Consider the following 23597-nt stretch of genomic DNA (forward strand, 5'->3'; position numbering starts at 1 on the left):
TGTCTTCTTATATCATAGTATGTTGATGTAATTCTCTACCTCATGAGGAGCGGGAAATTAGCGTACCTAGATGCTTATGATACTGCCGATAGGATAATGAACCTCAACTTTTACAATAATTTCAAAGATAGGTACGATGAGCTCATAAAGCTATCTCAAACTCCCATTAACCCAGGATCTGATTTATTAGTTTCTGGGTTCTAATGGGATGAAGAAATGATTAAATATGTTAGAGGAAATAGGCCATATCTACACAGCAAGAGCTATATGAAATCAAAGAGAATTCTTCCAGTCATGAAAGTGGACGTCAAATATTTTCTAGCTCTTGAGATACTACTTGAGGAGGGTAAGATCAAGGTTTATAAATTTAACTTACCTGTCTTTGATGAGGCCATTTTTTTACCCACATGCAGCCACTATTAGAGTTGTTCCCCAACTTGTTGAGGAAGAGTAAACTGATGGATCATTTCCCAGCAAAAGTATTTATAAGCAAACATAGGATTTTGAAGGTCGAAATAAGGACATGGACCTTCCAAAAAATAAAACCGTTGCCGCATGCAGGTCGTACGTTCTTGCACACATCGAATGTTTGCTGACTAAAATAGAAATAGCTGAGCCAATGACCTTTCTGTGTGACAACACTCTGGTAAACATGCAAGAGTTCTGGGCTTATGGGGTACTAACTGGACGCTTGGAGCCTATGTATAAAGAAGAAGATGTAGAAACACAAATACCATAACAATTTTTTATTTCAAGTCACTTCACTTTACATGTAGTGGCAATTTTTTATGTCTAATGAAAGTAGAATTTTTTTTATAATGCAACAGATTGTCTATCTGTTGTAACAGATATTCTATTTGTTCTGACAGATAGTTTATCTATCACAATAGGTTGGTCATCTGTTACATTATGCCGGTATTTCTATCTAGGTTCATCTGTTGCAACAGTGGGAAGACCTGTTTGATAATTTCCAATAGATGACCTATATGTTGTAATATATATCTAAATCTATTTAATATTTTCCAACAGATATTTCATCTATTGCAATAGATACCTTATCTGTTGTAATATTTAAATCTAGTATTTCATTTCAATTAATAATTTTAAATCTAAGGATAAAATAAAATTCATAGACAACGTAAAATAAATCAAAACCTTAAGAAATTACATGAAATAAATCAACAAATAAATGAAAGGTAAAAAAATTATTATGGGTACAGATCTCAACAAATAAATCAACAATTTAAGTTTTCATGCCAATAATTCCTAAGGAGAGGTGAGGTTATTATTACTTTGATAGACTCAAGCTATAAAGAACTACTCAATATGGACAAGTTATTCTTTATCCGGTGCTATAAAATTCGGTGTTGGTCATCGTGGATATTTAATGTCTCTTGCGATGATTTCTGCACTTTCACTTCTCCATAATTCCATAAAAAGAATAGCATATTATTAATATTGTTCTGTAGTATATTCTACTATGACATCCACCTGAAAAGCCAAAATTGTAAAAAATAAAAAAGGATAACTCATCTATTTTAGCAAACAGATTATCTTTCTGTCGCAACAGACGGATCATCTATTGGGACAAATTAAAACATGAGGAGGACCTGTATTATAATTTCCAATGGATGAACTATTTTTTACAACATATGACTCATCTGTTTGGAAAAACTGAAACAGTAGGAAGTCTTGATTTAATTTATCCCAACAGATGATCCATCTGTTGTAGCAGATAGGTCATCTGGTACAAATAAAAATGGTACGAGAGCTATTTCATTCTCTTAAATATATAAGACATATGTTGCAACAGATACTACATCTGATCAATAGTTTAGTCAACTGTTGCAACAGATATATATACTTGTTTGATAATTTTCAGTAGATGTGTCATCTGTTGAAACAGATATATATATCTCTATTTGTTAGTTAGAACAGATGATACATATTCACCTTCTTCATCTCATGCTGCTCTCATGTGGCCCTTGTATATTGCTCAATAGTTCAACACAAACACAGAGGAGTTACAATTTTGCTTTTTTGGATACTTGATCATGCCTTGGAAATTACATTTCTTCTCCTCTTAGTCTTAATCTCTAATGGAGTAGATGGATATGAAATCCTCTTTTATGGAAAGACACCCCTCTTAGATGTCAATTCCTTTATAGAAGCAGTTAATGCATTAACAACATTAATCACTACATCATGCTTTGTCTTGCAGTCTTAACATTTGTATGTAGAACGTTCGCTAGGAGAGACAAAATCTGTATAACTAATATAATTATACTCACAATGGTTTGCTTTAAAAACTGTAAGAGGAGCATCATTATCCCCAACAGTAGCACCACTACCACCACCACAACTCTATCACTACTAACACCATCAACAAAAACATGCTCACCCTCCAAATTTATTTTTCTTGTGATGGTTGTTGCTCTAAATAATTATATTTTTAGTCTGTCAATGACATTAGGGTCCAATAAAGTTTGCACAGATCGTAAAGTAAGAAAAAATGGCATCTTCAACTCTCGATTGGTCAGAACAAGCGGCAGATGCACAATCTAACATAAATCAGCACATATATATTAGAATGATGATTAGATCATTCAAAAAAATTATTAATTAAAAAAAACATTATTAGAATTAGACTTACTGCATCCTTCGGGGGGTTGAAGAGATATAGAAATTTTTTATTTTTATCAGTTTTAGCCAACAACCATCTCAGAATTCTTGGACAGGAAATGTCTTCCTAGTAGTTCACTTGTTGTCTCAAATAAGGAATGGCTTCAAATTCCCAAGCCTATAAAATAATGCCAATAAATCAAAAGAAATTAATTTAAAAAAATGAATCATATCATAATAAAAGAAATATGTATCATGAAAGCCCATGGAAAGCCATATAAGTTGACTGTCTTTGGCATTAATAGAATCAACAAATATTTAACAGTCATTTTAAAGCTTTCATAACCCCAAGAATATCTGTTGAATGCCTCAAGATCCTCCGAGAGCTTTATTAAACCAAGTAATATGTTGTTGTTAACGTCTCTCGTCCAAAGAATATAATGTACAAATCAAACCAAGCACAATAATTATTTGTGCTTCTTTAAAAGTCTTTTACCTTTAAACGCTTCTATCAAATTTTTGTTTTTGGAGCTTGGACCAACAAGGGACACCAGGTCACCATGATTGCTTGACTTGTATTTTCCTTTTTTGGGTGTGCGAGGTGTTTTTTGGGTTAGAATAAGTATAACTTGAGAAAGAGAATGAGGATAACATTTTAGTACAGTCACTATGGCAAACTCCTTCCAACCAAAACAAACAGGCATGCCACAATAATTTATCCACACCTCATCCATCTTATCTTTATTTTCATACATATACCCACATTTGAGAAAATCATATACCATTTTTATTTGGAAATGAGTTTTTTTATCCTCGGGCAAATCAAGATATTTCTCAAAGCAGCTGTTCTTGAAATAAGCATCCAAATTTTATTCTCGAAGTATTTTTCTTAAGGCGTCGAAAGATTTTTCTGTGTATGACTTAACCACAAAATCACCCGTTAAATCTGTGGCACCATCGCACTGCATTCTCAAAGGATAACTATCAATGCTGAAGGTTTTGACCAACTCTTTAGTGGAAGGGTTATTAGCATTTGGATCATCTCTATTGAAATATTCCTCCTCCCTATGTTCATTATCTTCTGCTTCCGATTGAGATAACACTTGTAAAGCAAGCTCATAGAGTGACGGATGTAGCTTAGCTGTTTCACTTGTTCCTTTTGTTAGGCTTGAATTGGTTTATTTTATTTTGAAAGCCATATAATCTAAAAATAACATGAACATAAAATAAATTATAATTGATTATTGTATCGTTAAAAAGGATAATAATATATCTAACATGTACAACAGTAAAATAATAGTTCCACCAGATCACACATTTGTTGCACCAGGTAGATTATCTGTTGCAATATATACCTAACCCATTGCAACGAAATAGTAATCTGTTGCAATAATAAAAATAGATTACTTATCTGTTGAAATAGATGACTAGTCTATGCAACAGATCACACATCTGTTGCAATATATGAGGGATTTGTTGGAACTATTATCAATGGTTAATATTGTTTAGATTTTTTCCAACAAAAGGGTCGTCTATCATAACAGATGAATGATCGGTTGAAAAAATCAAGTCTTGGACATGTCCTATTGGAATAGTTGATAGGATTTTATCTAACAGAAGGTTCATTTATTGCATCAGATGATTAATCTATTGTATTATATTTCTAGTTTAATTATTCCTCCATTGCATCAGATGGTAATCTGTTGCATCAGATAGTTAATCTATTGCATCAAATGATTAATTTGTTGCATCAGATTTTTAATCAGATGGTTCTTCTATTACATCCGATGGTAAATCTGTTGCATCAAATGGTTAATTTATTGCTTGATATAGTTAATCTATTGTATCATATTTTTAATCCAATGTAAATCTGTTGAATCAGATTCTTAATCCAATGGTAAATCTTTTGGATCAGATGGTTAATTTGTTGCATTAGATTTTTTATTTGATGGTTCCTCTATTGCATCAAATTATAATCTGTTGCATTGGATGGTAAATAGGTTGCATCAGATAGTAAATTTGTTGCACCAAATGGTTAATCTATTGAATCAGAAGATTAATCTATTACAAAAAAAATAGTAGCATGATTTTATTTAGTAGAACAACAACAATATCACCATTTTTATCAAGAACTAGAACAAATCAACCCAGCACTGAGCATAACACCAAAAACACCAACATCATTGTTTTGTTTGTACAAACACAAACAACAAAAATCAAACTTTAAAAAACTCAACAAACAATAAAAAATCATATTTCACTCCGAAAAGAGAAGAGAAGAAATACCAGAAATTAGAGTTTTATTCAGGCCGCATTTCAAATTAAAGCAGGAAATATTGAAATTGTTAACTAATGCTAGAAGAGAAGTTGGCTCAAGTTCCTCTTTTTCTTCAAAATTAAAAGGCCATAATTTTTTACCTGTGAAAGAAGAAAAGGGACGATGAAGAACTCGAAGATGTTATGGCCGAAGAGCAAGGTTGTCACGTCGATTGATGGTTGAAAGTTGAAAAGGAACTCGAAGCCCAAATATTTATCGCTGGAGGTTGACGTCTCTAGGGATTGAAGGAAGAAATTTGCAGAACTGTTGGTTAGGAGAAACTGTCGTGAGAGAGGGAGGAGACATTGTTGATTTGAAGATGAGAGAGGTGTGGGTTGATTTGTATTTTTAAAAAGATTAAAAAGTTTTAAAAATATTAATCAAGTTCACAATTGACCTAATCAAGTTTCTTAATTATGTTTGACTCTTTAAGTTGGTCAATGTCACTAATCCTTCATTCAAGACATAAATGACACTTTTCCTTCAATTATCTCGGCATACTTCCTTAAGGATCACATGTATATGTTTGCCTCCATTCCTTGCTTCTACATTAAAAAATAAACACTCTGGTCTGGACACATGCATAAAAAGTAGACCTCACCAACGAAAAAAAAAATAGTGAAGAGGAAATTAAAGAAGAACTACCACATACAAATAATTTTTCTGAAAAGAATTTAAAACAACAATAGTTAGATTCTTGCCATATTAATATCCTACTTCATTTGTATGTCAGTTGCACCTTATGAGAGCAAAAAGAAAAAAGAAAAAGAAACTAATTGTAGTAAGAAACGAAAAAGAAGGACAACCAAATTGTTAACTAAAAGTGTTAGAGAAGTTGAAGATGAAATTTAATATATTGAAAATACCAAAAATAATACAATTTAAACTATATCTTGGCCGATAAGATTTTTTTTTTCTGTTGTTATATAGTATGTCTCATACCCATAGTGAGATGAGAACAAGAAAAACTACCACAGTAGTAATTTTCTATTTATCTACAATAAAAATTTTAATGTGAGTATGATAAAGAGAAATACTACACTGCAAAAAAGTAATATGGACTCTACGCATAATATAAAAGAAAGTTGCTCCAACAAAGTAATACATAGCTCTTAAAAAAAATATAAAATTGTAAGAAGATTGCTAATAGATTATATACATAGAATAAAAGAAATCTATTCTAAAGAAATAAATAGAGCTTAGAAAGTGACTTTCAGAAAGCACATACCTTGCAAGAAATAATTGTCATTAGGCTTTTTCAAGAAATAATTATAATAATCTTTTATTTATCTACAATAAAAGTTTTAATGAGATTAGGACAACGAGAAATACAAAATTACAAAAAATTAATTATTGAACTACACATAATATAAAAGAAAGTTGCTCTAACAAAGTAATACATAACTCTTAAGAAAATATAAAATTGTAAGAAGTTTACTAATAGACTAATGGAACTCTTGCCTCATGGGCAAGACTTGGTTTAAAAAATTATTGAAATTGAAAACTTTTGCCCAAGAAGCAACAGTTTATCCTTTATTTGCACTGATTAGATTATTAACATAGATGGAACTCTCACCTCATGGGCAAGACTTGGTTTAGAAAATTGTTGAAATTGAAAACTTTTACCCAAGAGGCAACAGTTTATCCTTTATTTGTACTGATTAGATTACTAACATAGATTGAACTTTTGCCTCATGGGCAAGATTTGGTTTAGAAAATTGTTTAAATTGGAAACTTTTTCCCAAGAAGCAACAGTTTATCCTTTATTTGCACTAATTAGATTATTAATATAGATGTAACTCTTGCCTCATGGGCAAGACTTGGTTAAGAAAATTGTTGAAATTGAAAACTTTTGCCCAAGAGGTAAAAGTTTATCCTTTATTTGCACTAATTAGATTATTAACATAGATTGAACTCTTGCCTCATGGGCAAGACTTGGTTTAGAAAATTTTTGTACAAATGCTATCCTGTTGAAGTTGAAAACTTTTGGCCAAGAGAAAAAAGTTTATTCTTTAATTGCACTGATTAGATTATTAACATAGATACAACTCTTGCCTCATGGGCAAGACTTAGTTTAGAAAATTATTGTACTCTGATTATAAATATCAAATGCAAATTGTTACTAATATTCTTTTGCTCAACGCAGGTTTTAATATGCATTCTTTTCTTATGGCGTTTCAATCATTGGATAGACCAACTGTAGACTGGTAATAATGGTAGATACAATATTTTCAAAGGCTAAATATCATGTTGTCCTCATGATAGTAGTGTCAAAGGATGGAAACAATAACATATTTCCTTTGGATTTTGGAATTGCAGACTTAGAAAATAATGAGTCTTATAACTGATTCTTCAATCAGTTAAGACATGCAATTAGGGTACGTGAATAATTGTCTATTTTATCATATCGTCACCCAGCCATTACAAATGCAATTGCAAATTTCTATCCAGAGTTTCAGCACGGGATATGCATCTATCATATGGATAAGAATTTAAGAAAAAGATAATTCTCAGATGTGGTTCTATCACTCTTCTACAACGCAGCAACAACGTACAAACAAACTGAATTTTATACTTTCATTAATGAGATAGAAAAAGTTGACAAAGTTGTTGCAGAGTACTTGAAAGAAGAAAAACCAGAAAGATGGGATCGTTCATACCAACAGAAGGTACAATATGTTTACGACTAATAACGTGGAGTTCATAAATGCGGAACTGAGAAAAGCCAGGCAACTGCCAATACTGGGACTAATCAATTACATTCAGAACCAGTTACAAAGTTCATTTTATGAAAGAAAAATAGAATCACAAGGAAACTTTCATGACAACACACGTTGGGCAAAAGTAGAGGTGACTAACAAGATTCAAGTCGCCTTGAAATTGAAAGTAAGTAATTGAAATTGTATTTTGATAATAGGGAAATATACTATTACGATACATAGTTTGTTTACTGTTATTTGTAATTTATTGCTAGTTTTTTTATTTTCTTGAGATTCACGCACAAAATATGTGTTTTGTTGCTTCTGCCCATAGCTGCGTGATCTTTTGTGATTTGATGTTGTATGCTTGATTGTAGCTATTTTTTGGTTACCTCAAGATTCATTCCCTATGTATGTTCGATTGTTCTGTATGGCTGATTCTACTCATATACTAGATATTTCATTATCATAGTTGATTCTACTCCTAGATTAGATGCAATATCTATTTTATCTCAGTTTATTTGTAGCTGATTCTCCTGCTCATATGTTGGAAGCATCACTATTGAATCAGTTGTTGTTCCTGAGCAAAGTTCTATCTTTTTCATATAATACAGGGAATTTGACTTTGAAAGCTCATTCCTTTGATGACAGATCCTTCTCCTGCACTTTCCCTGGCCAAGACAAGCATCAAAACTCTAACTATCCCTTATATTGGCCCTTCTCTTCCATTTTGAAATAGAACCTTAATTGTTACTCCTTATTATTGGTCACTTATTATTAGATTTTTTATTAGTTCAATATTAGATTGAGATTTGATGTTATATGCTTGATTGTAGCTGTTTTTTGGTTGCCTCAAGATTCGCCCCATATGTATGGTTGATTGCTCTGTATGCCCGATTCTTCTCGTATACTAGATGTTTCACTAGAAGTTGTCATTTATTTATCATTTTATTTACAGGTAGACCCCATTAATGCAACAAGATTTGTTGTAAGAGAAGGACGAGTTGAATATATTATAGACCTGAAGAGCAGGACTTGTCAATGCTTGGTATTTCAAACAGATGAGATACCATCCACCCATGTAATTACAGCTATAGAGAGCAAACATATGAACAAGTCTACCTATTGTTCTCATTAGTTCTCAAGACAGTCTTGGCTACAAATATACCAGGGAGAAATCCTACCAGTTGGAAGCACAACATCATAGATTGTCCCAGATAGCATAAAGGATCTGATCACAACCCCTCCCCCTCCTCCCCAGATAAGGAGGTTCTGCTTGGGAGAAGACAAACATCCAGATATTCTTGCAGAACATAATCTTCAAAAAAATAACTACAGATGTTCGAGATGCAAAAGAACTGGGCATAACAGATCAAATTGTCACTATACTCCTATCTTTCATCCATATGCAAGAAGATACAGAAAGAAAAATAAGAAAACATGATTAGTTTTACTTTTTATCCAAGAAATTGGATCAAAATAGCAGTTATAATAGGATTTTTTTATTCCTATTTTAGTTAGTAACAAGTACTTTTGACTTTCAATCACGAATTTTTTCTTATTTATATGAATTTTTAACTTGTGGTGAAGTATTTAACTCAATACCTTCTTATTGATTGTTTATAAAAATTATTTAGCATGTTAAATTTTCTTATATATTGATGTGTAAAAATATATCATATTAACAGGATTCGTTGAAGGACTACACCCCAAAGAGATGTGATGTGAATAATTCCACGAGATATACTTTAAAATTTACCTTGAAGGCAAGATGCAGAACAAGTTGTGCCCCATGGGAAAAAGTTGATACTACCTTATTCTGCAATGATTCAACAGATGATCTACAACACTTGCCCTAGAGGCAAGACTTAAGCCCCAAAGAAACAAGTTATGCCCTATGGGAAAGAGTTGACACTAACTTAGCATGTAATAACTTGGCAGATCATCTGCAGCTCATGCCCTAGAGGCAAAACTTAATACAATAAACGAACAAGTTATGTCCCATGGCCAAGCGTTGATACTAGATTAGTATGTGATGATTTGGTAGATAATTTATAAGTCTTGTCTAAGAGGCAAGATTTTAGACCCCAACGGAACAAGTTATGACTCATAGGCAAGAGTTGACACTAGTTTATTCTGCAGTGATTCGACAGATGATCTACAACACTTGCCCTAGAGGCTAGACTTAGACATCAAAGTTGGTTCAACTGTCATTGCTTGTACAATATGTGTCATAAAATACTTGTATAATTTGATCTCTGTAACTTAGCTTCGTAGCTTGTAATACAGCACACATTTGAATGCAATAGTTCAATAGAATACAACAGATTCAAAGAAATTGAAGAATTTGATGTTTGTTCTCTTCTCCCCAAGTTCAGTTTATGTGAAATCAATAGTACCGAAACATCTTCCATGGAAAAGTTCAAATATATAGCACTAGAGGAATAAACTATACCTTTTTCTGGCACAAAACTGAACTGTTGTAGCAGCCCAGTGTTGGCAAAATAAATTTTTGGGAAGATATATTACTTGTACACCCTAGCGCGCGCACAACATACACACACGCGATGTTCTTCAATCCAAGGAGAAGAGAATTAACATCACGATGAAAATTTTCAAAACTATGGAGATTACAGCTGCCATCGCTGCCATCAAAACTAATTTACTTAAAGGATAAATTTATTAGCATGATGCCAATAACGAAGAGAGTTAACAAATCAGAGGATTTTGTTTTTGTAACAAGTACCCAAAGTATATAATGTCTGTAACTAATCTAACTTTATTGTCATTTAGAGGACAAAACCAAGAAACTAAGACATAGGCATTGTCTATAATGACTTTATTTTATTTACAAGACTCTTCAACAAGTCATTGGCAGCCCTGCACAACCAAAAGCCCTCGATAAAACCCTCAATACCTATTCCAGAAGAAACTGTAACACTTGGTCATGTAACTTCGACGAATTCAAATAGCAATAACTATGAAGACATCATGATTGACCGCGTTTTGAGATAATCACCATCATAACCATGACTGCCAAGCCCATGAAAGATGCTCCCAATATCGTTTCCACAACGCGTAATCTAGAACTTCCATCAACATTAAGAAAACCTTGTAACCTCTTAAAAGATTGTTGAAGAAATATGACAAGTTGTTCATCATATCAACCACAGTTTGTGTTATTATTTGTGTAACATTCTGTAAAAAATCTATAAAAGAGTTCCCGAATTTAGATTCTTCTTCCTCAGATTTGGAAAAAGCAATCATTCGGGATGACTGAGAAAAGGAATCAGCTTCAGTAACGAATTCATCTATCTTGTGATCCGAGTCTGGGAATGATGCACCTGTAAAAATGGTACTGTAGTAAGAAGCTTAACCATTATGAAATACTTGAGTAGAATCGAAGACATAGATTTCTCACTGGTTTTCTGTGAGTCAAGGAATTCTTGAAGGGCTGGATTTTGCATTACCGCATTCCACACATTTGGGTCACAAGTAATTGAAGCAACAACGCTCTGGGAGGGGGTAAATAGAATCAGCAGTAGCAAACTAGGCACACTCGTAACCCCCAGACACTACTAAGATCACTCGTAACCCCCAGACACTACTAAGATCACAATCCTAAGAGCTCATCAAGTTATTAGGAGTGTCCACTAGGATGCAACATCATTAAATCCAAGAAAATGGATAAAAAAATTGCTTCAGAGGACTTTTAGATCTACAAAGCCTAATCCATCTAAGCCACGTCATGCTCATGCCTCAAGCTAAAATGTGAATGAAGAAAGCTAATGACACCATCCATCCGCCAAATAATAGAATTAGATATAACAGTGGACTATACACTTGACACCATAAAAAGTTATCTTGACATTGAAATGTTGCTGCTTCTTAAGAAATCTAACTATGTTACAAATCAGTATTAGACTCAACTCAGATATATCTCCTCTACAGATGTCAACATCTAGAAAGCGGTACCTAAAGAAAAATCAAATGAGGCAAACCACACTGCAAACTCATAAGGAAGAAGAGTTCTAAATTCTCACAGTCACTCGCAATTCCAAAAAAAATAGTCCTTGTTTGAGGAGATGCCCAAGTGGATTAGGGGAGAACTCATTATACAATAGTTCCACTTTTTATGCTTCAACTTCAATATTTAGTTCAGTTTTTGTTAACTGGATCTTCTCACTTGTTCAAATTGAACATATTTATATCAGTTCCTCACCCCTAGTAAGGGTTTATACTAAAGGATTAAAAGAAAAAATTGCTATATCTAGTTTCAAATACATGAACATACAACACTAGATAAAATATGAAAACTAAGAGAACATGTAAACATAAATGACAAAGAAGAAAACCTGAGCGGCAGGAGTTTCATTTAGAAACCTAAATGCCTACATAGCATGTTTCGTCGCAGACTTTGAGACTACAGTATCGCTGACAACACAAGCTTTGGAGAAGGGTGATGAGCTCGAGCCGGATATACAAGATCCACCATCTTCATTAGCAGATCTAGATAAATATACTCTATAAATTTAAGAAGAGTTTAGAATTGACATTATGTGAGTAGTCATTCACATCATCTATTAGAACAGATAAACATTTGTACGTAGAGTAACATTGAGAAGTATATACCGCAACCAACGTCTAATAGCCTTTCGAATCCCAGACATAAGCCTTCTGGGGGCTAAAGGTTAAATGTTGATGAAAGTATTATGAAAAGACTAAATATTTCAATATTAAGAACAGAACGACAGCCAAATAGACAAAAACATTTTCATTATCTCCTTCATCTATTGCAAGTCCAAAACTTTAAGTTTCTATCTTCACTGACATTGACACATAAAAAATGCATTTAGACTCTGACAATGTCACCCAACTATAATACTAATGAGAATGATATTTTATGACACAATAAGTTGAAAATACCAATTTTTTTTAATTAATCCAATAGCCCTTAACAGCAAAAATGCCTCAACTCCTTGTGATTAATATATATGAACTCCCACGGTGCTTATTTGCTATGATTTTAAGAGGTAGCTCCTTTTCAAAAGGTCAGTTCATATTGGGCTAATCCAAGTTGCATTAAAATGAGGCAACATCAAATCGAACATTGCAAGTTTGTAAGTACAACACATCTTTTATTATCCTAATTAGCAAAATTTTTCTTGGGGAGACAATTGAGAAAGCATGTTCATTAAAATTGTAACTTTATTCGTCAATCAAATCAATCAACTGAGTGATCACTCTTCACTTTTACTTAGTAAGTTCCGTTTCACTAAAGTAAATTTAATTAAACTTTGAAACTAAATTGAACATTGTAAAGTTTGCTGCAACATGTCTCATTTTACTCTACTGAACAAAAATTGATTGAGTAAACAATTGAGAGGCGTGTTCAATAAAAATCGTAACTTTATTAGTCGATCGAATCAATCAACTAAGTAATCACTCAAACACCATTAAGTTTTACAAAAGAATTCAATTTCTATGATTATAAAACACAGACACACCAAAAGCAATACTTCAAAATCAATAATAACAACAGATACTACTCCCTCTACTCTATTTTACTTGTCACGTTTTATTTCACGAGAATCAATTTAACCAATCTTCTAAACTAAACTGAATTATATTAATTCACTATTTCAAATATAAAATTATCATATTTGATCTATAAGTTGCACTAACAAACTAAATTGCAGAAGTTAGATATAATGCTACTCCCTTCGTTCACTTATCAATTTTGTTTAACGAGAAACAATCTGACTAATCTTCTAACCTAAATTGAATTTAATTAATTCACTATTGTATACATAAAATGTAGATATTATCTACAAAAACTATATATAAAGTACTGTAAATTGCAATAGCACAGTAAATCACATACTTTTCGAGCGCGTGCTTGAGATCAGCAGTAGCTTCAGTAGCTTGCTGAAGAGACGGAGCACCACCAAACACAACTCTCGGTAACGGTTCACCAACACTAACCATCATTTCCTCCTCTCCACCAACCATCTCCCAGTCATTAAACTCCGCCACCACTTTTTGCATCGGCGACACATCAGATAATCCTTCTCCGCCTCCGCCGTTAACCGCCGTGACAAAGCCGGACTTCTCATCTTCCGATGACAACGATATAGCGGAAAAGGACACCGGACGGATGACGTTACGTGCGGTGGTGTAAACTGGATGCTCCGCTGTAATGAAATGGAATTCGCTGTTTGCGACGGTCACTCCGACGACTTTCGCCGCTGCTCTGAATGCTCATTCACGACCCATGATTTTTTATAATTATTTTTTTTTTCGTTTTGATTTTTGGATGGATTATGGAATTCTTAAGGAGTGAAGAAACTCATTAGAGGGGAAAAATGGTACTTTTAGTATATTAAAAAGTAAGAAAGATTATTCTTCAAATACATTGATCAAATATCTAAAGTCACTCATATTTGGATTCACTCATATTTGGATCTATGACATGCAATTTCTGTAAATTTATAGGTGTGGGCCAGCAATGAAGCCCAAACATTTTGGCCCAAAACTCTCAAGATGCTTCGACGCCGCGCTTTATCTCTTGTTCTACAACTCTCCACTTTATTTTCCTCTTCCCTGTTTCACTCATTGAGTCTCTCCATGGACTCACTCTCTACACTCTCTTTGTGCTCTCATACAACGGTAACTTACTCCAATCCAATTCTTTTTAACTCCATTGAACTTACACTTAACACTAAATTCACGTTTATTTTTTTCGTAATTTTAGGTGAATTTTGAGTTTAATCGTAGAAAAATCGGGCTGAAATCGTTGAACAGTTCATCGAGTTATTGTTTACTTTATATTTCACCGATTTGTATTGGAGGAAGAAGAAAATGCTTGCGAATGATTCGAGCTGCTTCTTCTAGTACTAGTGGTCCGAGACGTTCGACAAATTCTCGGAGAGTTTATAAGGAATCACAAGCTCAAACTCCAGCAATACCTGTTGATCAAATTGCTTCGTTGGTTGTGCCGGCTGGTGCTTTCGTGGTTGTCTCTTTTGGTATTCACATCTTCCCTATTTTCATCTCTTTTTCTGTGAACAACTTCAATTCACCATCTCAATAAAATTACTATTTTAGTGTAGCATTGTTTAAGACACAAAAGCTTTAAATTCACTACCAATAAGTTAGTTAATCGTTTCTAAGAAAATCACTTAACCTATCCTTTTTAGGCTACCAGCTAATGTATATTATAGAAAGTTACCAGTATATTACTTTTAGATAGTCCGATAATGTAGAAATTTTACATTGTTGATGTATTAATGTCAAAACTCAATTGGAAATTGTATATCTGGTGAAATTAAGAGAAATCTGATCCATGGCTAATTCTGATCAAACTCTAGAAGAAAAAGAAGAAAAGGTAGAGAAAGAGGAGTGTGTGAGAAGAAACAAGAAACTGATTATTGATTCGTTAAAACCGACCACAATTTCATCTAGAGTATGCACATCATTTTGCTCAATTTCATAGTAGGCTCAACTTAGTTGTGCAGGCAAGAGTTTAGCATTTTGGGCAAGGGGCTAACTTAAGTGGGTTTTCAGTTTTGGAGGATACCGGAAGAGGTCAGGATTCATGAGGTCTTGTGAGAAAGTTCTCAACTTAATGGAGAAGTTTGAAGTTATTGGAGTACTCGGCGATATGGAAAAGACCCAGAATTCAACCTTGAATGGAGAACTAAAGGCATTATATGTAACCTTTTAAGAAGTACATCCTGCAACAGATTACCCACTTTTTGTTGAGTTATTCGCGATTAAGAAAATGAGCAAACACACAGTAATGTTTCAGCATTTACAACAATAACATACCCAGTGAAATTCCACAAAGTGGGGTGTTTCAGCATTTAGAGGCTCAGATTTAAAACTTAAAAGTGCAAGGCACCTTACAGCCAAACAGGATTGTCATTTTCATTTCGCAGCCTTTTGATTAGATGTTCTGCTGCCTGCATTCATATGAATGGATTGTGTTTGACGTTTTGACTGAGTAACACTAACCTCTTTTTTAGGTTCCCAATGTGAGGAGCTCCTTGAATAGGGTTAACCTTTGATTACAAGAGCTTATTTTTCTCTCTTCTTTTTTTACGTGTTAAATTCTAATAAACAGATAATCAATCACTGGTTTGTTGCGTTTAAATTATCTTAGCACTCAAAGTGTTTACATTTCCATCTCCAAAGATGTTGCTTCATACTTATATATGATGCGGTTGAATTCCTCTTACAGTGCCAATTACCTCTACGATCACTTTTGAGCTCTTTCTCCCCAAAATATTGAGGTGCTGCTTAACTTTTGTATCTGCAGAAAGAATAAATCTCTTAGTTATACCACATTGTTTCTCTGGTTACGGCATTGACTATAGGCCCTGGCCATTTCTGTTGCTACTCCCTTCCCCATGAATACAAGTTATATCTTTCCAACTTTCGCCTGGCATCCTTTTTCGAGAGGTTGTCTTGTGAGAATGTGGCTGCTAGACTGAAGATCTTCCTCCCTATGAATTGTGACTGGAAATAGGAATCTTAAGTAGAAGGAAGATTTTCTATATCGTACTAATCTATGTGTTCAGTTGACAGTTTTGTGGAAGCTGGTGGAGAAAGTTCTTCTACCAAAACAAGCCAAGACTACATCAGAAGAAAGCAAACCTACTCAGGGATTGAAGTGGTCCATTGCTGCTGGGACAAACTTGTTGCCTGGTTTTGGTGCAAAGGTTGAAAGAGAAGCCAAGTTGAGGCTTAATGACTTTGCTAAAGAGCTTAGATCTTTCAGCATTGTTGACATGTCAGGTAAAATGGCAGGCAGTTCCGGCCAGCTGCGTTAGATATTAAAGTTGGTGTTCATCTATGCTAAATGCTGTCATAATGAATGTCTTCCTTTTTTTTACCTTTGATCAAGAACATTCTATTATTTGTAGTTTTCAGAAAAGTGAAATCATGTTAAAAGAATTGCCTTAACTTGTTAAATTTTTACGCCCCCACCTCCTTAGAGAGTTCCAACATATAAAGACCAAAGATTTGAAGCGTTTGTACCTTGATTTTTGATAAAAACATGTCTTGCACACTGATAGTGTCTGAAGAACATTTTATAAACTTGTTTAATGTATAAGCTTCCCCCACCAATTGCGCAACACACCAAAACCAAACTTTTGCTGCAACCTCCTTGTATTGTTATTCTACATGCTTTGCATACTGATTAAGGATTAAAACTGCAAGTCACAAGAGGTGCTTGGATTGACTGTTTTAGGCTCTGGCAGGTCGTAACTTTGGAGATGAGGGGCTCTTTTTCCTAGCAGAGAGTTTAGCATATAATCAGGTACTCTTTTACTCTCTCCTTTATCTGTGTAGAGTTTGGCATTATTCTTACAAAATGTATAACCATGGTCTATCTTGTTAATCCAAGAGGATGAAGCCATAATGCTGTAATGTAGACTAAGTAATAATAACAATCTTAGCTTCCTTCTTTTTTTTCCCTGAATAATGTTTTTGGGCAAGTTTGGTTCCTTTACCAATGTACATTGCCCTTCCTTGCATGTGATTTCCAGACAGCCGAGGAAGTAAACTTTGCTGCTAATGGAATAACTGCAGTTGGAGTGAAGTCCTTTGATGGCATCTTGCAATCAAACATTGCTTTAAAGACTCTTAACCTATCTGGAAATGATATTGGAGATGAAGGAGCCAAGGTAATGCACAGACAATATAGGTGAAAATCCAAATCATCGAGTTTTGGAGTACATATGGCTAATAAGCTAATCCTAACTTTTTCCTGTACACTCAACTGTTATTCCAATTTGACATGCTTATTTGTAGTCATGCTTTGTATTGTACTTCTTATCTCCATCTTGGCACTTCGGGATTAAACATGACTATTTGGTCATTCGTTAGACAACAGATCTATTACCATATTTCTCATTAATCTGGGGTGGAGCCTTTTGCATATTTCCTATTTGTTGGTATTAAGGAAAAACAGCAAGCTTCTCAGACTCAGGCCTTTAGCTGATTTGTCTTTCACAAGTCTAGAAACATCATGTTTAAAAATGGCGCATGATTATCTGGAATAGTTTTATCTCCTCTTGTAATTAATTTCAATCAACTCGTTAGAGAATATATCTGTTGACATCTCGATTATTTTTTCTAGTGTATCATCTCTGAGCTGTTCAATTGTAATGTTCTGAAGTTCATTTAATGAATTTTTTGTTCACAGTGTCTATGTGATATACTGGCAAATAACTCTGGTATTCAAAAGCTCCAGCTGAACAGCACTGGCTTAGGAGATGAGGTTTGAACATGCTTTCTGTATTTGAAGCGCTGTTGCTGCAGTATTTTTTTTTTTTTCAGGTCAAGTATTGGTTAAATTTCTGTGCTATGGTTTATCTAAATTTTGCAGGGAGCCAAAGCCATCGGTGAAATGCTGAAAAAAAATTCAACGTTGCGTGTTCTTGAACTAAACAATAATCTGATTGACTATTCTGTATGTTTCGTTATGCAAAACTTGTAAATTTTTATTTCCTAGTTATCTAATTATCTTGACATCTTAAGCAAAAACCTGTTTTATTTGGATATGGAAATAGGGATTTTCCGGTCTTGCTGGATCACTTCTTGAGAATAAAACTTTACAATCCTTACATCTCAAGTAAGCAAAATCTACTCCGCTGTCTTTCTGTGCTCATCCACATTTGTCGTATGTCCGGTTTTAGTGTTTCTTGTTTTTCTTTGTTACCTTGAGGTTCAGGTCGGGGAGAGGAGTGGGTTTTAATTGTGACTTTTATTTCCCTTGATATCATTCAATTTATGTGTTTTAATTAACTGTTCAGCGGCAACTATGGCGGTGCTTTAGGGGCTGCAGCGTTGGCTAAAGGCCTGGAGGGCAACAAGGCCTTGAGGGTACATTTCTTATTAAATCGTTCCTCCAATCGAGACCCTTCGCCTTTTTCTCTTTTCTTTATTTTTTCCTTTTAATTTGACTTGGCAAATAATTGAGCTTTTCGTTAGCCTTGATATTTTGCTTCTGTGCATTGGACTGTTTGTTTGTCAATTTAATTTCTGCACTCATGTTTCATTTGATTGCATAGAAGAGTTTTTTTTTTTTTTCAAAATCTTCAATTGCAGCCATTTTACTGTGACCGCCGACTCTAGAATAAAATGTTAAATCTGCTTTATGTTATTAAAGAAACTTTTATCTGTTTACATATTACTTTATATCCTAAACATACCATTGTATAGTCAAATGTGTTTGAAAAGCTTCTTTATGTGCAGGAACTTTATTTGCAAGGGAACTCTATTGGCGATGAAGGAGTACGGGCATTAATTTCTGGCCTATCATTGCGTAAAGGTTTGTTTATGTACATCATTAACCATTCTCTTTAAAGATATGTTGGTGTTGTGTCCTGTGCGTCTATTTTGAAAGGTCTCCATCATATGCCTGCAGGGAAACTTGTTTTACTTGACATTGCCAACAATTCAGTTACTGCTAGAGGTGCATTTCATGTTGCAGAATTCGTCAAAAAAAGCAAAAGCTTACTGTGGTTGAATCTCTATATGAATGACATCAAAGACGAGGTAATTGAATCACTCAGAACTTTGACAGGTTTTTTTCCATTGTATGACACTCCTCAACCTTCCTTCTCAGTTCAACCAGTACTCTCCATCTATTTTGTGGGTTTATATTGTATAACAGAACTCAAGTGAAGAATTCTCCCTTGAAATTGCATAAGGTCGAGATACAAAATTCCCTAAATGTCTTGAAATAAAACAAAATCCTGAATCACTGTTTATATACCTGGTGCGGACTTCTTCGCGACCGCAACTGTATCTCATGCGATAGTGATGAGCAACTAGGCGTGGACCCTATACTATTGCAGTCGGTCTCGGGACCGCGCAGACCAGACTCCCCTTCCCTTGCGATTGCACCCCAGGCTTTTGCGAACGCGAAGGGTTGAACCAGCGCCAGAAGAACATTTGGTGCTGTCCAAAGTGGGGTTTTGGTTCCAAAATTCATCTGAAATTCTCGGATCCCAACCCGAACCCCCAAACAAGTCCCAAATGGTAAATATGACCTGTACAACATCTCTGTTCCTAAAACGAGTTAAAACTTAAAATTTAGAGTTGAGATGTTACAATGAAGAAGGTTTCCAGAAATTTATGGGGATTTGCTTTGTGCTGCAGAGTTGCAGAAGCACAATTAGCTTTCTGCTGGATAAGAGCTTATGAGCTGGTAACATCAAATAGAAACTTAAAAGTCAAACTGAGTCCAACCATATCCTTAACTAGCTAGTGTTAACTAACCTATTCCAGAAACTCAGGGCTATCAATTACATTCACAGATTTAATAAAAGCAATAATTCCTGCACAAGAACTTCTCTCTAAGTTAGCTCGCAAAATCTTCTGCCGTCATTTGTGTCTCTAAACTTCACATGAAATCTAATACACAGTTTCCTATTTCTTCAATACAACCCAGTTTTTTTCCATGGTATGCAAATTCCTTGGTGTTGCAAGATTAAAGGCGAAGGTGTGCGTTTTAAGAGAGGCATAGGTAATATGCTTTTCACCGTCAAATTTTGGGAGGACCAAGAGTGTGTATTTTTGGCAAAGACGAAAGACTTCGTTGATTCACAATTATATTTGAAGAACAGTTAAACCTGTTCCTCAAGATAAGGGGACCGTTTAAGTTTTTACCTCGTAGATCTAGACTCAATCTCTTAAATATGCATTGACTTCTTCCTTTTTTTCCATCCACATTATACTCATCAGGGAGCTGAAATGATTGCAGAAGCTTTGAAGGAGAACCGCTCAATAACTAACATCGATCTTGTAAGAACTGTTTCTTCTTTTCTATTTTATTTTATTGAATATTACTTGTTCTTTTACTTGAATAAAAAAATATAGTTTCTTGTTTTGTTCAGGGACAATGAGGCAGGGTTTTTTTTAGTATGGCATTATTTTCATAGTCGCATTTGCTCTGATGACTGGTATTCTGCGAAATTTTACAGGGGGGCAACGACATTCATGCTAAGGGTATCAGTGCCATAGCAGAAGTTTTGAAAGATAATTCTGTCATTACCTCAGTGAGTTTCATCAAATTGTTTCCTTTACTAGTTTCTTGTAAAAAAGTAATATGCTATACTTAAAAATTTCTCACAAACAGTTGGAACTTGGTTACAACCCCATTGGACCAGAGGGGGCAATGGCATTAGCAGAGGTACTCAAGTTTCATGGAAATGTAAAAGATCTCATGCTTGGTTGGTGTCAGGTAATCCATGGATTATTTCATATATTTGCTCTTTATTGAACTCTTTTAGCATGCTCACCTAATTTTGTTGCAGCTTGGAGCCAAAGGTGCGGAATATTTTGCCGATATGTTGAAGTACAACGGTACCATATCCACTGTAGATTTGCGAGCCAATGGACTTAGAGATGAGGTTTTAATTCAGACTTCATAGTTCTTTCATTCCGCGACAATCTTCAATTTCCCTCAAAGTACATAACTGTTTCCTTTTCAGGGTGCAATCTGCCTTGCTCGGAGTTTAAAGGTGGTCAATGAATCTTTGACGACACTCAATTTAGGGTTCAATGAAATTAGAGTATGTAACTCTTTTCCAGTACAACCACGTGTCTTGATAAACGTATCATCTTGCTTTAACTTAGTTTCTCTTGCGCGCAGGATGAAGGAGCTTTTGCTATCGCTCAAGCACTTAAGGCAAATGAAGATGTAAGACTCACATCGTTAAATCTTGCCAGCAACTTCCTCACCAAATTAGGACAGGTAACTTCAAATGACAATACTGTTCTCATTTTTAGCTGTTTTATGCGTTTTTTAGTTTCTTACAAATATCCGGATGTATTTCCAAATTTCAGACAGCTCTCACAGATGCAAGAGACCATGTGTTTGAGATGACTGAGAAAGAGCTTGCTGTTATGTTCTAAAATACTGCATTTCTTAGATCAGATATATTTTCCTCCTACTTTAGGGCAAGGCTGCATAGATGAGAATTTTGTTCTTTTTTTATTGGGGAATAGAATACAGCCTACCATGATATTCTTTCCACCTATGTGGATTTAGAGTCCCAACTTAGTTCCCTTTTGTGACTGAATTAGTTTGAGCTGGGAACGGTGGGAATTTTGATATCGAGATATATACTGATACTATAAAGAAATTTCGTTTTCTGAATCTTTTTTCGCTTGATACGTAAGTGACATGTATATAGAAGATTACTTCTATTAAGCATTTCAGATTCATTCTCTTGTTTGAAACTTTCTTTTTAAGCCTATTTTGTGGTGCAGGACTGAACTTTGCTACCTTTTAGTTTGTCTGTTGAGTATTCTTATTATAGTGTTGCACTCTAATGTTTATCCATTCCCTTGAAAAATTAACAGAAGAAAAAGGAATGTACAAGAAAGATGACGGAAAGTTTACTTAAAATCCATTCTGTTCAGGGTGAAAAAGATGCGCATAACCTGTGAATCTATGATTGAATTAAAAAAAAAAATTAATTGTAGAGGGATAGTAAATATGTATCTGCATAAGGTGTTTACACCAAATTATGTTAAGTTGTTAAAAATTAACGTGAGGATATATACAATGTGAACTTGATTAACAGTTGATTTTTATATTGATTTGACATAAACATTCTTGTCTTGTATTTGTTGATTTGAAGTAAACATTCGATGCATACAATCTTTTACTGGAAGGGTTTATCTAGATTCTTGTCAGGATAAATTGCCTTGTGTAGCTTTACTAAGAACCTGTTTGAGATTGATGTTAGAAAATTGATTATTTGAATTATATTTTTATAAAATAATTTTTCAAAAAATGTGCTTTTGAAAAAAAATAATTTATGTTTGGTAAATTTATTTAAAAAGTGCTTTTAATAGACAAAATGTGTTTGCATAATCTTTTTAGGAAGTGTTTTTGAGAGATAAATTATCAAAAAAGGACATGTGTCAATAAACTTTTATTACTAAAATCATTTTATAGAGAAAATTTAATCTACTATAAAAATTTTAATTAATATTTTTATACATAGATACATTAGAAAAACATTAAATAGTGATATATTACTTAAATAATTTAAATATTACTTAAAAATAAAAATAAATTTAAAAATTATTTTATAAATTAAATCATTATATATGAAAAATTCACCACATAATAAATGTGTCACTTTTCATGAATTATTTATTTAAAATTAAAAATTTGAAAAACAAATTTACAAGTGTTGTTTAAATATCATTTAATCTTGCAACGTGATTCGTCTGTCATTTGTGTCTGTGTGATGAGAATATTTTTGTCATGAAAAAATAAAATCTGCAGAAATTTTCTGCTTCTTTTTAAAAATATTTTTTTAAGTTTATCAAATACTCTTCTTTTTTAAAAAAAAATACTTTTTTCAAAAAAAAATATTTAAAAAAATAAATAAATCCAAACAGGTTATAAGAGAAAAATGGATTCTTTGCATGGAAATTATATTTACGGTGAGGCACTTTGCCTGCCCTCTTTTGCCACTGTGACCGTTTATCTTAAAAAAAAAAAAAAAAAGAATTTCACTTAAATCAACAAACTGATTGTTTATTTTATTGAGAGTACATCTTGTGCGTTGAACTGGTAAATTTTTCAAAAATGGATTTTAGTAGGATAAGGTGGCCAGCTGTGGTTTCCTGAATGTTTTTAAGGCTGAAAAATTCAGTGGATAAACAACAGTGTTTTCAGGACAGAGTTGATGATAACAACATGAAATGACATGTCTGCAAAAGCATCACCTCATCTGTGGAGAACTCGCCACTGAAATGTCCTTTTAACTTAAATTTGTGCATTTTTTTTATACATCATATTTTATGTTTTTACTTCCTCCGTTTTATAATAAATGAATTATTAAATTTTAATACACATGTTAAGAAAAAAATATTAAAGACATAAATTTAACATAACTTTCTATTTTTACCCCAAAAAGAAA

The 23597-nt window shown here is 33.7% G+C and overlaps 1 protein-coding gene and 1 pseudogene across 2 annotated transcripts; one reads left to right on the top strand and one right to left on the bottom strand.

The window, feature by feature from the left end:
- Nucleotides 1–10659: 10659 nt before the first annotated feature.
- On the bottom strand, nt 10660–13984 carry LOC107846547 (annotated as a pseudogene).
- A 190-nt stretch (nt 13985–14174) lies between these two features.
- LOC107848167 (NLR family CARD domain-containing protein 3) lies at nt 14175–22328 on the top strand. Of its 2 annotated transcripts, none has more exons than XM_016692867.2 (18): nt 14175–14307; nt 14393–14666; nt 16228–16437; nt 16905–16963; nt 17193–17330; nt 17852–17926; nt 18035–18118; nt 18219–18280; nt 18462–18531; nt 18904–18979; nt 19076–19206; nt 20398–20457; nt 20637–20711; nt 20792–20896; nt 20970–21065; nt 21147–21227; nt 21308–21409; nt 22021–22328. In XM_016692867.2, exons 1-18 carry the CDS (start codon nt 14182–14184, stop codon nt 22105–22107), a joined length of 1911 nt encoding a protein of 636 aa, XP_016548353.2. In that variant the 5' UTR covers nt 14175–14181; the 3' UTR covers nt 22108–22328. The 2 variants fall into 2 exon arrangements, with proteins under 2 accessions (XP_016548353.2, XP_016548354.2); XM_016692868.2 differs by lacking the exon at nt 22021–22328 and adding an exon at nt 21502–21882.
- The last annotated feature ends 1269 nt before the right edge of the window (nt 22329–23597 follow it).

Source organism: Capsicum annuum, chromosome 11, assembly GCF_002878395.1.
Source record: "Capsicum annuum cultivar UCD-10X-F1 chromosome 11, UCD10Xv1.1, whole genome shotgun sequence".
NCBI lineage: Eukaryota > Viridiplantae > Streptophyta > Magnoliopsida > Solanales > Solanaceae > Capsicum > Capsicum annuum.

Excerpts from the sequence above, each read along its gene's own strand:
- LOC107848167 (XM_016692867.2), top strand. The coding sequence starts at position 14,182 with ATGCTTCGACGCCGCGCTTTATCTCTTGTTCTACAACTCTCCACTTTA. Across the intron at positions 17,927-18,034 it reads GCACTGGCTTAGGAGATGAG|GGAGCCAAAGCCATCGGTGA; the intron begins GTTTGAACATGC and ends TAAATTTTGCAG. Across the intron at positions 21,066-21,146 it reads CCAATGGACTTAGAGATGAG|GGTGCAATCTGCCTTGCTCG; the intron begins GTTTTAATTCAG and ends TTTCCTTTTCAG.